The 15,071-nt window shown below is 35.0% G+C and overlaps 1 protein-coding gene across 5 annotated transcripts in view; it reads left to right on the forward strand.

The window, feature by feature from the left end:
- The window catches only part of oca2 (oculocutaneous albinism II), a 125,175-nt gene that overhangs the window by 72,268 nt on the left and 37,836 nt on the right, over positions 1-15,071 (forward strand). For all 5 annotated transcript variants that reach the window (XM_015364460.2, XM_069179025.1, XM_069179026.1 and 2 more), the window contains 5 exons: positions 1,513-1,660; positions 3,291-3,348; positions 3,752-3,860; positions 11,690-11,817; positions 12,995-13,054. In XM_015364460.2, coding sequence (XP_015219946.1) covers positions 1,513-1,660; positions 3,291-3,348; positions 3,752-3,860; positions 11,690-11,817; positions 12,995-13,054 — 503 coding nt within the window. The remainder of the gene's footprint in view (positions 1-1,512; positions 1,661-3,290; positions 3,349-3,751; positions 3,861-11,689; positions 11,818-12,994; positions 13,055-15,071) is intronic.

Here is a 15,071-nt window from a genome sequence, read left to right on the forward strand (position 1 = left end):
TGTCATGTCAGTGTAAAATCGTGTGGAAATGCACTCAATTACTTCATCATCCCCCATGTAGTAGGAGCTGCTTATCCTCATTGCGTTGTCATGCTGAGCATTCATTACTGCTTAATCGTAGGTGGAGTGACACAATCTTCCTGTGGGCCCTAACCAGTGCTTGTGTCTGTATGACCCAAAGGTCATGGTTAAAAAAAGGGAATGGTCATGTATTTCCCTTGCAAAACAACTGCATAGCAAAGGCAGCATGAAAATAGACGTTTTAATAATTTAGTTTCCATAAATAAATACCACCCACTCCTAATGTAATCTTGTTACAGATAGATTATTGATGACATTAGAACCAATATGAAAAACTGGAACTTTCATTTTGGAAAATGTGGACAAAGTCAGGAAGGTTTTGCACTTGAGAGTTCTAAAGAATCACAGTACATTTCTGCCTGATTTTTAGCAGGTGATAAAGTAAGAGATTTAAGAATCTGATTCCCGCTGATTATCGAAACCAACCTCTGCTGCTTTGTTTTGATTTTAAAGAACGATATCTCATTCTGGACCATTGTATAAAATTAATTTGTTGGAATGACAGCGCTTAGAAGGATAAAAGCCATTAATCATTTTGGCAGCAAGATCTGAAAGCTAAAGCATGTTATTTGACTTTAATTCAAAGTATAGCAACTGCCAGGACGCACTGTACAACTCGACAGAATATTTATATGACCCCTCTTCCCCGTTTTCTTCAAAATAAGTAGCAGCTAAATACATGATCTTGGCGAGCACATAACTGTGAGAGCACAACATGAAATCTCATCAGCTAATCATAGCTTATGTGGTGATTTTGTTTCAGTGCACATAACTTATTATTACTGTATTTAAGTGCATTCAGTCTAATCACTTCCTGTTGAAGAGAGGCATGCCAGCTGCACAGGGCCGTTAGAGCTCAGCACGTAGTGAGCCTGGAGCAGGAAGTACAGCAGAGCCTCTCTGAAGGTGACTGGTCGATGAAAATTGAAAAGAAAATCCATAAAGTTCATCACGGCGAGTTGGTAATTTATAAAGCCGCCATATTCACGTAGATGGCTAAACAGCTGGTCTAAGGTCTTGCAGTGACATCAGTTCTGAGGCTCACTGTGAAATGTAATTGTGCTGATGTATGAACATTTTTTTTCAGGTTTAATTAGATCTTATTAATGGTGCTCTCTTGAACGCATAGCAACCTGCTGACAACAGTCTGCAGGAACCTTCATATATTGTATCAGTGCTTTTCTGACCTCAAGCCAGTGTTTTTTTTTTTCCTCCTCAGGGTCTCATCAAATCTTATTTTTGCCCTGTTAAGATTAAAGCTCTGGGTAAAAGAGAGGAGTTACATTATTATGCCTGCACTGTTCAACATTGTTGAACCTTACACGTTTAAACAGCCATTATGACGTAATTGAAAGCTGAAGGAATTGTGTGCTTTAAGGGTTGGTGTATTTTCCTTAATCTTACTTGTGCCGCTTTGTTGGTCTCTTGTAGAACTGAAGCATGAAATTCTTGTGTGGAGACTAACGGCTCAACGCATTAACCCTGCCAGTCGAGAAGAGACAGCTGTAAAATATCTCTTAATGCAAAAAGTGCTCACTTTGGAAAGCCTTTTGCGAAAGAAGCTTAAAACCTTTCAAAGGTAACATCATTTATTTATACTTTTTTCAAGGTTGCAAAGGAAAATGCTGAATGGATTGAAAATGCAAAGCGCAATTGCTTTATAGCCTTTGTTCTGCACACACATTGCTTTAAAAAATATTAAGGGTTGAAGGTCTAATACTTCTTCTACAACATTTCATCTTTAGTAGAGAGCTAGGATTTAGTCTTCATCTTAAAACTGATTTTCATGTACAGTACATACTGTATATTCATATACAGTACATTTCCCACCAAAGTGTATGTTTCATGTATGCCAACAGGGCACAGCAGCAGTAAATTCTGTGGGTGTATAAAATCAAAGCCCACATCAGCAAAATGGAATAGCCACAGGCGTAAAGAACATTAAAATCAATCTTCATTCCTAATTAGCAGAGTGCCTTTATATAATATACAATATGACTACACCACACAATAGGGTAGTACTGTAGAGTGAAGTAGTGGTTAGGTGTCTGGGCTTGTAACGAGTGTTGTGGGGTCAGACTCCACCCGAGCTGCTCCACTGAAATGCTGAGCTGACTATATGGGTGCAATTGTAAGTTGCTTTAGATATAATGTCAACCACATAGTTTCATAATAAAGCAATTAACTTCAATTTCAAAATGTGATGACTGAAGAGTGAAGGTTTAAAAACATAAAGACACACCAGGGTGGTTCTGTGGCCACTGTGTCTGCTCCTGTGGCTGGAAGGTTGTCAATTCGAATCCCATGGCTGGCAGAGGAATCCTAATCTGTTGGGCCTCTGAACAAGGCCCTTAACCCCAACTGCTCCAGGGGTGCTGTAGAAATGGCTGACTCTGTGCTCTGTCCCCAAGCTTCTCTCCCTGTCTGTGTGTCTCATGGAGAGTAAGTTGCTACAAAAACTGCAGGTGTTTTCTATTTTTCTTCTCACATGTTCCACATATACAGTAAGTAATCGAATTGGGTGTGAATGATTTCTTGGCTCTAAGTGGCTAATGTTTGTATGTGGGGAAATGTTACAGAGGCTGTGCCTCACGTGTCTGTTGTAAAAGCTTCATGGCATTATCAGTCCATGATTTGCTCTATTTATCTTAGTATCACAGTATATGTTTGTGTGCAGAAGAGCATATGTAAATTTGAGAATGTTTTACTTAGCTCACTCCAGCTGCCACATTCCTAGCGCACACACGTAAGACAAAATGAAAAAGAAAGCAATATGATACGTGGAAAGCAAATGTGCACCGAATTTGGGAGAGGAAAATAATTAGAATATATGTTTGATAGAAATGTGAGCTTTAATAGTCTCTACATAATTCTAAGTTAAAATTAATTTTCCATTTATTGAAATAAATAGTTCTTCATTTTCTCTATATAATAATGCATACACTAAATTGTAGATTTAAGGGGTATAACTCTTAAAACAGCAACAGCAAAACTGTTACAGGAATGTTAGTGTCAGGGACATTCTTTTCCATTAAAATTGGATTTGATAATATCCCATTTTCAATGTTCTTATCAAATATGGTGACTAATAGATGTTTTCAGTATGCTTCATTATGCTTCATATGACCAGGTTATTCACTGTTTGAATAAAATGTTTGAATAATAGACTTAGGCGAGTATCCCTTTGATCACATTTACTGTAATTTCAGGCAAATTTCACAAGAAGACAAAAACTGGGAGACAAATATTCAAGAACTACAGAAAAAGGTAAGCAAGCATGAAAAAAACAAGGGTACTATACCCAAGTATAAAAACCCAACAACACATTTCCTAATAATATTATTCAGCTGAATTTGTATTATTTGGTGGTTATGGGTTAGTTAAACTTTAAGTTAAACAGCATTGCTACTTGATTTAATACTGTACATTTTCCTGATTTATACAGTTATTATTAGTTATTCATGTGTGCAAGACAATTATGTTGATACAGATATAATAATTATTCAAAGAGGTTAAGGCTAACACTGCATGACAATGCAGCTTTCCAATAGGTTTCATGAGTTTTGGATTTAATTTCCTAGTTACTGGGGCAGGCAACTGCTATGAGTCAAGTTTCAAAACTATATTTTTGTTCAGTGGAGATTCTCCCTTTCCTTTTCCCATTTTACAGCACAGAATATCTGACAAAATCCTTTTGGTCAAATGCATTTCTGTCCTGGGAGTTGTTATTTTCACATTCTTTCTCAATTCTTTTATTCCTGGTATACATCTTGATCTTGGTAAGTGATGGATTTTCATTGTTATTATAAAGGAAATGGATAATTAAATTTATCACTAGTTTTGTCCTTTCATATCCACAGTGTAGTTATAGGTTGCAGTTCGTAATTATACAGCACAGCTTCCTTTTTTCTAGGAAGTGTTTGTTTGAAATGATCCATAATTATAGAATAACAGAGAAATGGCAATAGAAAATTTCATGAATATTTATTCAGATCTGCCAAATCTATTTATATATTCTCTAGTTAATTATCACTAAAATAAATGTAGACACTTTTATCTAATATATTTAATCTTTCACACAGTGTATTTCAAAATGCTATAAATTAATATGTTAATATAAAATATATTTTGTCACCATCTCAATACATACCTTTTTAGTCTAGTTACATTGCAATAGCTTTTGTGTAAGAAAGCACACTTTCATTATTTTAATCAGCTACATTACTGTAGGAAGCCATAAATTAAATGCAATTTGGTTGTTTTCTGAACAGTATCTCTCAGCCAAGTGAATGCCAATTAAACAGAATTAGAGCAATTTTTCGGTTGCTTGTGGGGCAGCATTCATCTCTTTATATATATAAGGTTTTCCAACTAAGCTTGCCTTTTGTGGCTATCATTGATTTTTCATTTGGTTGAAGTCACATAAATTTACTTTTGTTGTTATCCAGACCACCCCTAAAATGTGACTCAAATAGCCTTTTCCCATTTCTCTAAAGTTAACTACTGCTTTTATTATTTATCCATATATTTATTTTTCTATGTTAGCTTAAGTATCATTTGCATTATGGATTTGTCTTCTATATTTTCTTGCCACTGAATTAAAAAACACTCGCGCATCCTCGCCTTAAAAAATTGAATTCAGTTGAAACTGAGTTTTAACTGGAGATAAACTAACCTTGAGATCTGGGAGAAGGGATGCATTGGTTTGCTTAAGTAAATAATTAGTTCAGTCAACAAATAATAGATGAGTGGGATTCAGCCTTTATACTGAGCCCTTCAAGAACCTGAGCTGTATGTAAGCTCTAAGATTTCCATCATACCGAACATCTGTTCTGGAATAGCTACTACTAATATACAGTAACAATTAATGTACTGTAACTATTCTGGTTTGAAAGCCTTACTTACTTACCTTTTTGGACCAGTAGGTGGTGGTAAGGTTGCCATTATATAGACCTACTGCTTTTTAAAGCAACAAGAGTGAAGTGTTGGTATAATCTGTACATTTCTCACTTTATCTTTCATATTTCTTATATACTGTACTGTGTATGACATATATGAAAATATGAAAGCGTTAGTATTAACCTGGGCCCATATTGTGCTAGGAGTATTTTTTTCTGCAAAATAACAGTTCTGAACAATATTTTACAATTGTGCTTTATTTGGAATCTTGTGATAATACTATTTTGGAAATGTATTTCCTTTAATATTATTTATGAAACCGATGTCAGTGTTTAAAATCCTGCAATGATTTTCCCTAAGATAGAATATGACTCTTTTTTACGTGTAACTTATCCGTGTTTTTTTAAAGAGATTTAAATTAATTGTGACTGTAAAAGAGACACAGGATATTTCACACGTTGTAATATATGCTACTGCAGGGAAATGAGGAGGTCGTTTGATAAATTACAGGGCTTGTACTTCCTTGTACTGTTTTTCTTAATTGTGACACAAATTTAACCTGTGAAACTGTAAGAATCAAATTTTGCTTAAAAATATGAGTCTTTCTTCAAATGCTTCTCATTAACACTAGTTAAAGGCTGTGATGAAATACGAATGGTAACAGTTTATTAATTTGAAGGTGTTGTGAAAATCAGCTGTCATTTAAGTCTCATTAAATTGATACTGCCAAGTTTAATTTGCCCTTTAAAACAGCTTGGCCACTTAAGCCATAAGAACTGTATAACATTTAAATACATGTGGTATTTTATTGGCTCTGTGAATTCCTCTTAAGTGGAAACTAGACTATAAAGCAACATGTCTTATACCTTAAGCACTGTTGGAGGTGCTCCTGTGGAAAATGATGACAACTGAATCTGAGTGACATATAAGTCGATTAATATAGTGACTTGAAAATTGAGTCTCTCCTACATACAGTGTAAGCATTCACATTTTAATCAAATGAATAAAATATCAATGGGCATTGTTCTGTTTAGCTGTTTCTTTTAAATGTTTTAACATAAAACAAGACATTTATGAGGTAAACATTAATCTTTCGCAGAAGATATAATAATGATATTAGTCAAGCAGGACTATCACTTTTTGCATTTTGCTACAATAACAATAAGATGTACAGTACGCATCTGTTATTAAATAATTAAGGTATTGAGACATTTGTCTTTGTCATGTTTCTAATCTGTCACATGGCTTTAAGTGATAAATGAGACCAGATACACTTGTTCAGTCCTCAGGATAAACAATGTTTAATTGGAAAACATTTGTGGTCTGCTGTGGTTTTTCCTGGATTAGAGGGACACCATAGGGAATTGCTGTGTACAGTATATGAGAAAATCAAAAGTTATTACAGTGTTGTTTTCAAGAGTTATTAATATGGATTATATTAATTTTCTCTCAAGTAAAAGGACAGTTTGTGTATTACAGGTACAGTATGTAACTGATGTGTATTAGAATTGTTATTTTTCCAGAGGTCCCAGTGTCCTCAAAACACTGTCTTTGTGGGAATCCCGACCTCTCAGTTCTGCTCTTATAGTTGTTTTTCATTTCATTTTCTGAGCTTTTTAAGAAAAATAAAAATTGTGTTAATTTTTTTGTGTAATGCTACTGATGTACTGTATTTGTTTCGTGGATTATTCTTTGTTCACAAGATGGATTTAAAGATAGTCCACAACATACATTTTATTGAGTATGAAATCCTCAGTCGACTTCGCAACAGGCAAAGAGCAATAACAGCAATCATATAATGAAACTATGTTGTGAGGTGTCCTAAGTGTCCCAGCCACTAATGGCTCCATCTGAGGCACTGGTTGCATCCTATAGTCCATAGGCTGCTTGTTTGTTTCTATACTTGGTCAGGAGCTGACTATGACTGGGATTCCTAAAGAGACAGCACACAATAGAATGACCTATACTGGAGTTGTGTTGTAGGATCAAAAAACGCAGAGCCTTTTGCCTGAGGAAGCTCTTTTGTGGTTGTAGAATTGTCAGAAACTGTATCAATCAAGTCTCTATCCAATGTGAATTGTACTGTGGGTTGTACTGCATTCAAAGAAATGTGACGATTGTTAATAGTGCCGCTAAATAGCTATTTGGTTTTCATTGTAATAATATCAGCGGCACTAACTAAACCAACAGCATTCTTTAGTGCTTCTAGGCAACTTACCAAGAAGCCTGGCTTGAGTACAGTTCCAGGGTGGATGGGAGCCACAAGTATGAAGAAAGCTCTTTAATGAATTTCATTCAATGGCTCCACTGCACTAAGATAATGCTGACACTATCCACAAATTACCCCTCAGAGGGTTTATGATGTATTTACGTATATTGGGTGATGACATGGAGAAGACCAAAAGGTAGTATGACAGTACAAGCATTTAGAATTCATTTTGTCAGAACAATGACTTGAGTGCAAGACATTCAAGGATGTTTCAAGGCAATTGGCTACTGTGCCCCTAGAAAATGGATTTGATAAAAGGCAATGAAATATTTTATTCTATTAAACTGTAGAATATTCATTGGAGATTTTTTCTCCTTAGTCATTTGAGTGCAAAAATTAATGTTAATTCCCTACCAACTGTTATTGTTCTTATTCATAACCATCATGTGGGGTATTTAAGCAGAAACTTATTACTCAACTTTTCTGTATCTGATACTGAGATTTACAGTGTGAATATGAAGGTTTTTCACTCACCTTTGAGTTTTGTTAAAAAGGAGAAATTGAGCTCGTGGTCATGTTTTTATGCACCTGCTCCAGAGATTGTGACTGAAACATGTGACTTGGGTGAGATGGAGTTTTGCAAACTTTCCAGTAACATAAGAAATAATATTTTTTTCTAGAATCATAGAATCAGAATCATTCCGATTGAACAGGGAGAAATAAGTCAAACAATAAGTCATGTGTGCAAAGTAAGCCATCTTTATTTATTATCGCTAGCCTAACACACATCTGATAGCTCTGATTGTTCTTTTTTAAGCTCTGGAGAATGAGATTAAAAAAGACAGTTTCTTTTTTTTTAACTGAAAGCAATTGGTTTCCTCTTAATAAGACAGAAACCAACAGCTGCTTTCTTTGACCAGATACCATGATCTCTAATTTCACATTGTCATTGCACGCACAAAACAAGGGCACAGTTGACCTTTTTTTTAAAAAAAAAAGGCTATTCTTGATTCTTATAAGCAAAGTGAACAAATGTTAAAAAAGTCCTGTGTTGCTCCTAAATTCTCCTCTTGCAACAGCAAGCAGCAGCACAATGATTTACCCCAGGCAACCATTCAGACTCACCTGTATGAGGGATCAATTCCCCTTTTTGACAAGCTCATTATTTTCAGACATTGACTATAAAAACATAGAATCCCTGATATACAGTATGGTTCATATTTAAAAATATGATGCTTTGAAATGCAAAGACCAAGCTAAGAAAAATGATAAAGCTTAGTCACAACTTTAGAACTTGCTGTGCATTTAAAATATATTTGAACTGCTTGTTTCCTTTTAAATTACTCAGTCTGGGAACAATTCAAAGTATTGACTTGATAGAATGCCTAAAACAGATATTTTATATGCATTGAAAAATAGCAGTAGAGTAACTTTAATTAGCATAAGCCTATTCATGGATTGTCACTCATCTTTTTCCGGTTGACATTATAAATGGTTGTAATTGGTGCTTGGAATTTTCTAACTGGAAATTAGCATAATATTTGCCACTGCCTTGAAAATTGTTCACTGCCACTATGAAAATCACCACTTTTATGTTGAAATCATGACTGACAGCATCAGAATGTGACATAATGGTAGAGAAACTATTAAGATGTCTCTATCTCAACTGACATCACCATGCTCTAGGTGGCTTTGAGGAATTTCAAGATATTTACAGGCTAAACAATATGCTACAAAGGAACTGTACTCTAGTTGAAAACTGTTTTCAGCAAGGAATATCTGTACAGCACAGGAAAATGAAATGATTCCAATGAATGTGTTAACTATGTTGAATCTGAAATGAGTGTTTTGTGCTAGACTACAGTATATTGATCTACATCTAGCGTCTGCATTGGGTACAGTCACGAGAAACAGTCTAGAATGTACAGTATAGTTAAATTTAATTAAGAATCAGCAAGATTTTTACCTTTTCTCTTTCTTTTGGTGACACATAAATTGTCAAATGACAGAACTTTCAGTTAAATGCACTAAAAGTAAAATTAGTTTCTGCTAATGATAGGCCCCGCAATCTGGTGTGTGAATACTGTACCTGCTCTAGTAAATCTAGATTAGAGTGGTTTCTTTTAACCCATAAATCAGAGTTGTAAAACAAGATTGTCAACAAAGTTGTTTTAAATAGCAAGTCAGTTTATGGCAATATACTATGGCAGTTTTGAATCAATGTGAAAGACAGATTGCAACTAAACTAGCTGTGTGTTTTCATTACAAACTGGCAGTTTTCTACACAATTTAAAACAGATATTTACTAGGGTCTGTTTGTTCTCATTTTTAGCCATTTATTTAGAAATTAAAAGATGACTACTGGAACTGAATTCTGTGAAAACTGCTGTTCTGGAGATCATGAGGGTACCGAGATAAAGGGATTTTCAGTTAGCGTACTAGATAGTCATGTTAGTCTTAATTTACCATGTCTATTTTATTAAGGTGTAGAAGATGTAGTGAATTTAATCCTGTTGCTTTTCCTAGAATACTTATTCATTATGAAGCATTTAATAAACGCAGGTGTTGACATGTAAAGATGTAAAATAGCTTATTGTAAAATGTAAATGTATTAACTTTTGATATTTTATATTATTTCCCTCATTATTCCTTTATCACATTTCATTTCTCCTATGATTTATGAAAATTATTTCTTCTAGTTCCATAACAGTTTAATTGTGCAGAAATCAAGCCCACATTTTATAAACCAGCAAAACACAGACAAGACCAAAATACCTTGGTCATACGCTTTGAGCCTGTAACAGGAGCAACATATAAAAAAAGGATTCATTATTATAATCTGGAATAATGAGTACAACACAAAAGTTGCTTAAATCCTGCTTTCAAATTTGGATAATATTTTAGCCATCCTGATGGTGGCGGATAATGAAGTACAGCTGGTACCATCTTATAATACATGGAATTAATTAAAACACTTTATTTCTGTAGGTTCACAAGTAATTGCAACACTTATTATTCCCTTTTCAGCACTCTTTCCAGCTGAAAGTTAATTTAATTAGCCTGTAATGCACTCGCAATATTTTTCCATATTAATACATTTATTGTAACATTGTTTCCCAGCTGCTGATGTTTTCACTTGCCACTCTTTCTATTTTATATGTATTTTTAAGCCTCCCAGCAGATGCCATAAAGATTTATTTTCTTTGAAATAAGGACATTCAAGTAGAAGCTTAGTAAGGCAATGGGCCAAGCTACAGCACTCTTTACCCATGTCTTCAGAAGCAATTAATTACTGTTACTCACTGAATTGTAAAAATCAGTTCATACTGGAACTTCTGTGTATTGAAAAAAAATGTTTGTTTGTCCTGTATACAGTAGGTTTATGCGTGATAACAACTCTGTTATTAGGCTGTGCCAGGTGACAGTAGACCCATGTGCCATGTAACATTTGGTATTCCCTGACTGGGAGTTGGGGTGGAAATATTATTCATTATAATTTGGTGTTAATATAAGCTAGTGTCAGAACCTAATCTTTATATTGATGTACTAGACACCTTGAAATTGTATCACACATCAGATTTATACTGTAACAGTATTTCTGCTTTCATGGAAAATAATCTTTTTTGTTTTGGATCTTTTGGCTCAAACTGATTTGGACCTTTTGAAAATTGCTATGGATTACTGCACAGTATCACAATTTGGATGGGTTCATCCATCTTTGTCTTGAATTAGATATTTTATCAAAAACGTTTTCAGTCTTTTAAAGTGATAAGATGTTAAAGTATATTTGAGGCCACTTAACTAGTGGGCTCAGCATTAGTTTATAGACAGAGGTTATTCAAGCAAGGTTCTCTATCTACATTTTTCGAAAGGCATGGCCTATCTGGGTCTTATGCTGAGTCCTTCTTCACTGCAGAGTCTTCACTGTTATTAAAGAAAACAATTATCTTATTCTGTGTGCCATTTTGCTTCAGATATCTCAGATTTTTCAAGCTGCAAAATAACAGTTGTTAATCTCCTTTTCTACTGAGTGCATTACAATTAATTTAACGGTGAACAAAAGTATATGCCTTTTACATACAGTAAATATACAGTACTTCCAGTAAGTATCTTTAATATTTTATGTCTCAGTTTTGAGAAGTGAAGAACCTTATATTTAAGGTACACTTACTGTAAACATGTTTTTCCTGGATATTTGCAAGTTGATTTTGTTGATAAGAAGGGCAAAAAAAAAATCATTGTACCAAAGGGGGAAAAAATATAACATCTTATTAGAAATCTATGAAGGGACAAACACATTATTAGTGTTGATCACAAAATAATTCTTAAAAAGTAATTGTACATAGATATACATAGTCAAACACATACGCTTTATTCTGACATTGTTTTTTGTTAAATAATAGCTTTTTTCCTTTATAAAAATGCCCTTCAAGGCTGAATCCATTTTGAACTTAATTCTAAGCTGAGCTGAAGGGATGTTCCTGGTTATATCTCTTTCAGGATGGATAGCTATGTTGGGAGCTCTATGGCTGCTGGTTCTAGCTGATATTCAAGACTTCGAGATCATTCTGCACCGGGTGGAATGGGCGACCCTGTTGTTTTTTGCTGCGCTCTTTGTTCTGATGGAGGTACATGGTTTTTAATTTCATTCCTTTCAATCACGTCACCACATTTGCAGCCTTCGGTTTCATTTAGTTTTTTGAAAGACATTTGCACATAATGTACAGTACACTGTGCAGAGCTATTTAGCCATTTCATTTAAATTTAATTCATAATTTAAATTAGGTCTTCATTCTCTTAAAACTCTTAAAAACAGTTTAGACAGGACAGTAAAAGCTGTGAATGTTTCTTATCATTCAGAGTAAGACTGTCCCCCATGTCACTATCATTAGTTCTTCATAAACACTGCACATTACGATATGACAACAACGGTAATCCTGTTACTTTAACGGATGGTGGTTTTTTTGTGTGGTGTAGTGTTTGTGAAGGCTTCTGTAGCCTGATGCAATGCGTTAGTTTAATTTTCCCTTTCTTCTGCAGAACTTTAATGTAAAAAAAGGCTTTCCTGGCTTTTTATATAACAGTTTCATTTTCAATTTGTGCTCAGCTCAACATAGACAATGCACTCAATGAGCCTGTTTTGCTAGTCTTGACACAGAAGTGTATCCCAAGAAAGGAAAATCATAAATCAAAACAATTAATTTATACTAAATGTACTATTCATTATTCATCACGTACTGTACAGCATATTTTGTGTTGATTAAATGGCCTTTAGGCTTTAAGTACGACGTGCTGCATTTTCATTGTGCATCAGTACATACAGTATTCTGTTAAGACCAATAAAATACATTAGAGGTTAAGATAGCATTAAATTTAAGGTCACAGAAGAAACTGTTTGCGAACTATTTCTACTTTTAATCCTTTATTTTCTGTAAGGCACAAATGTACATAGAAGCACAATCTTATGTCCCTTTTGGAAGCTTAATGTAAGTCAAGAATAAACAGTAAGCTTAATAGAACGCTGCCAGCCAAACTGTGTAACATATGGGTTATTGCATTGCTGCCAAAAAGACGTTAGCACCTTATTCACAGATCGGTACATAGGACTTTGCCACTTTGTACAAACCATTAGCTTGTTAATGTGCTTTTTTAAAAGGAATAATAAATTATCCTCCATCATTCCGAGAACTGCTTTAAGTTTTATGTTAGATTCAGTTTGGCAAGGATTTGCCACACGTCGATACTGAAACTACAGTGGGTGTGGAAAGGAACACGATGTTCATGTTTACCGTGAATTTCTTTTAGGCTCTGGCCCAACTCCAACTGATTGATTATATTGGACAGCAAACGGCTGTTTTGATAAAGGTAAGTGCACTATAATTACATTGCTGATGAAGCACATAGTTGATGATATTGTATTATACTTCTTTTGTATTGGAAATACTAAATGGTAACAAATGCTTATTATTTTAAGAAAAATATCAACTTGTCATATGGAGATTATAGCCAGTCGTTATGTGGCCCATCTGTCTACTTTAGTTCTACTTTGGCACTTGTGCATATATCATAAATCGATTTCCTGCTGATCTGAGACAAAGGGTCATGACAAAGACAAAAGTGCTTGCTGTTTCCAACAGGAAACATGGGAAGGTGTTTGATTATTTCATTCTTCATGGCAAATCCAACTCCAGGAGGTTTACTTTCTTTAATTTTCCTCTCAAGAAGAAAGTATAATGACCTCCATATTAATGGAATCAGCCTTATCCATCTAGCTGGGTTTAACACAGTGGTGTTGCCAATGTCATATCTCTGGAGTTCTGGAGCCTCAAACACAGTTTGGCTTATGCTTGTGACAATGCAGGAGGGTCCTGGTGTTCCATTTTCCAAATTTTAATACTGTAGTGTTTTTTGACTGCAGAAAGATGTTCCCTCTGGCACACTATGTTTAGCACACTTTATCTACCCTCTTCCCCAAATGCGAGAGCAGCGCAGATCTTAGAAAGTCCTGCTCATTCTTAGTTATGGCTGCTGGAAAGAACTTCTGCCTCAGCTCAAATGTTTTGTAACAGCAGCTAACATGCCAGAACATGATTTGTGGCCTCCAGAAAACACTGCAGGGTGATCACTACAGCTGACCACCGAAGCACTTACAAACTGTGCTGTGGAAGGCAAATGTCTGAGAGTGACATCTTATCATTGAGAAACCTTTGCACACCATAATCCACACATGTCTTTTCAAAACACAACCTTTATCCAATGGTACAGAAATCAAGATGATCGGAGGCCTCATTCAGCTACAGTCATAATCTGCCAGAACAAAATGTGGAGATATTTCTGGTTGTACAGATATTTCTTGGTGACCAGAGCCCTGTTTGCTCAATATGCAGGGTGCATAAATCCTAACAGCCCATAAGGCTTACCATCATGACTCTAGGTCTGAATGGACCTTTGGGTACTCACCCTACGTACTGTATTATTTTACACTTTGATTTTGGCATTTTAAAAATAATTTTTAAATGCTTATCATTTGAATTTAGATCCAGATCCCTTTATGCTGCTCGTTGGTCCTGAACATATACTGTACATTTTTAGGAACATTATCAAACAGAAACCACATTTCTTTAGATCCAGCTACTAAGAGAACCTTTTGAAAATATAATACTGGATTCACATCTGCTTACTCATAAGCTGTTGCAGTTGTTGTTTTGTGTTATGTAGCGGCACAGTTTTCACTGTGCCATGGATAAGACACTGGAACCAGTTCAAACACTTTTGTGTCTTTAAAATACAGGCACTTTGGAACCAGCAGATTTCTAATGGAATTACAGTATAGTCAGATTGATATGTTAGGTTTCATTTGGGTGGGAAGATTTTGCTCAGTTTAACAACATATGACATCCTGATCACAGCTCTGACTTTTCTTTATAGAAACTAAAGTGAAAACATAATGAAAGAGGATATGGTAGATCCGTTTTTTTTTTCTAGTGTAACGGTAGTGTAACAGAAAAGATCTGAAGCATTAAAAAATCCTAGGATTCTGCAATAATACCATGCTTCACTGCATCACAGTGCTTTGTGAAGAAGGACATAGCCTGATACATTGCATGGGTCTAAGACTTGAAACATATTAGTTGTGGTTCATATATATAACAGGGCAATATCTTCCCTTACAGGATTGTCAACGATTTAGGCGTTTTCATCTCACTGAATATATCCTGGTAACAGAAGTCCAAATTGAGAACATAACAGGACTTATTTAGTTTGGCCTTCGGGTATTTGCACATATTTTGTGTGTACTGCAAGCTACTGTATGTGGTGCAGTGAAAATAACAACAACAACAAAGAAACAACAAACAGAAAATAATTTATCTGGAATGAATTG

This window comes from Lepisosteus oculatus, chromosome 15 (assembly GCF_040954835.1).
Source record: "Lepisosteus oculatus isolate fLepOcu1 chromosome 15, fLepOcu1.hap2, whole genome shotgun sequence".
Classification (NCBI taxonomy): domain Eukaryota; kingdom Metazoa; phylum Chordata; class Actinopteri; order Semionotiformes; family Lepisosteidae; genus Lepisosteus; species Lepisosteus oculatus.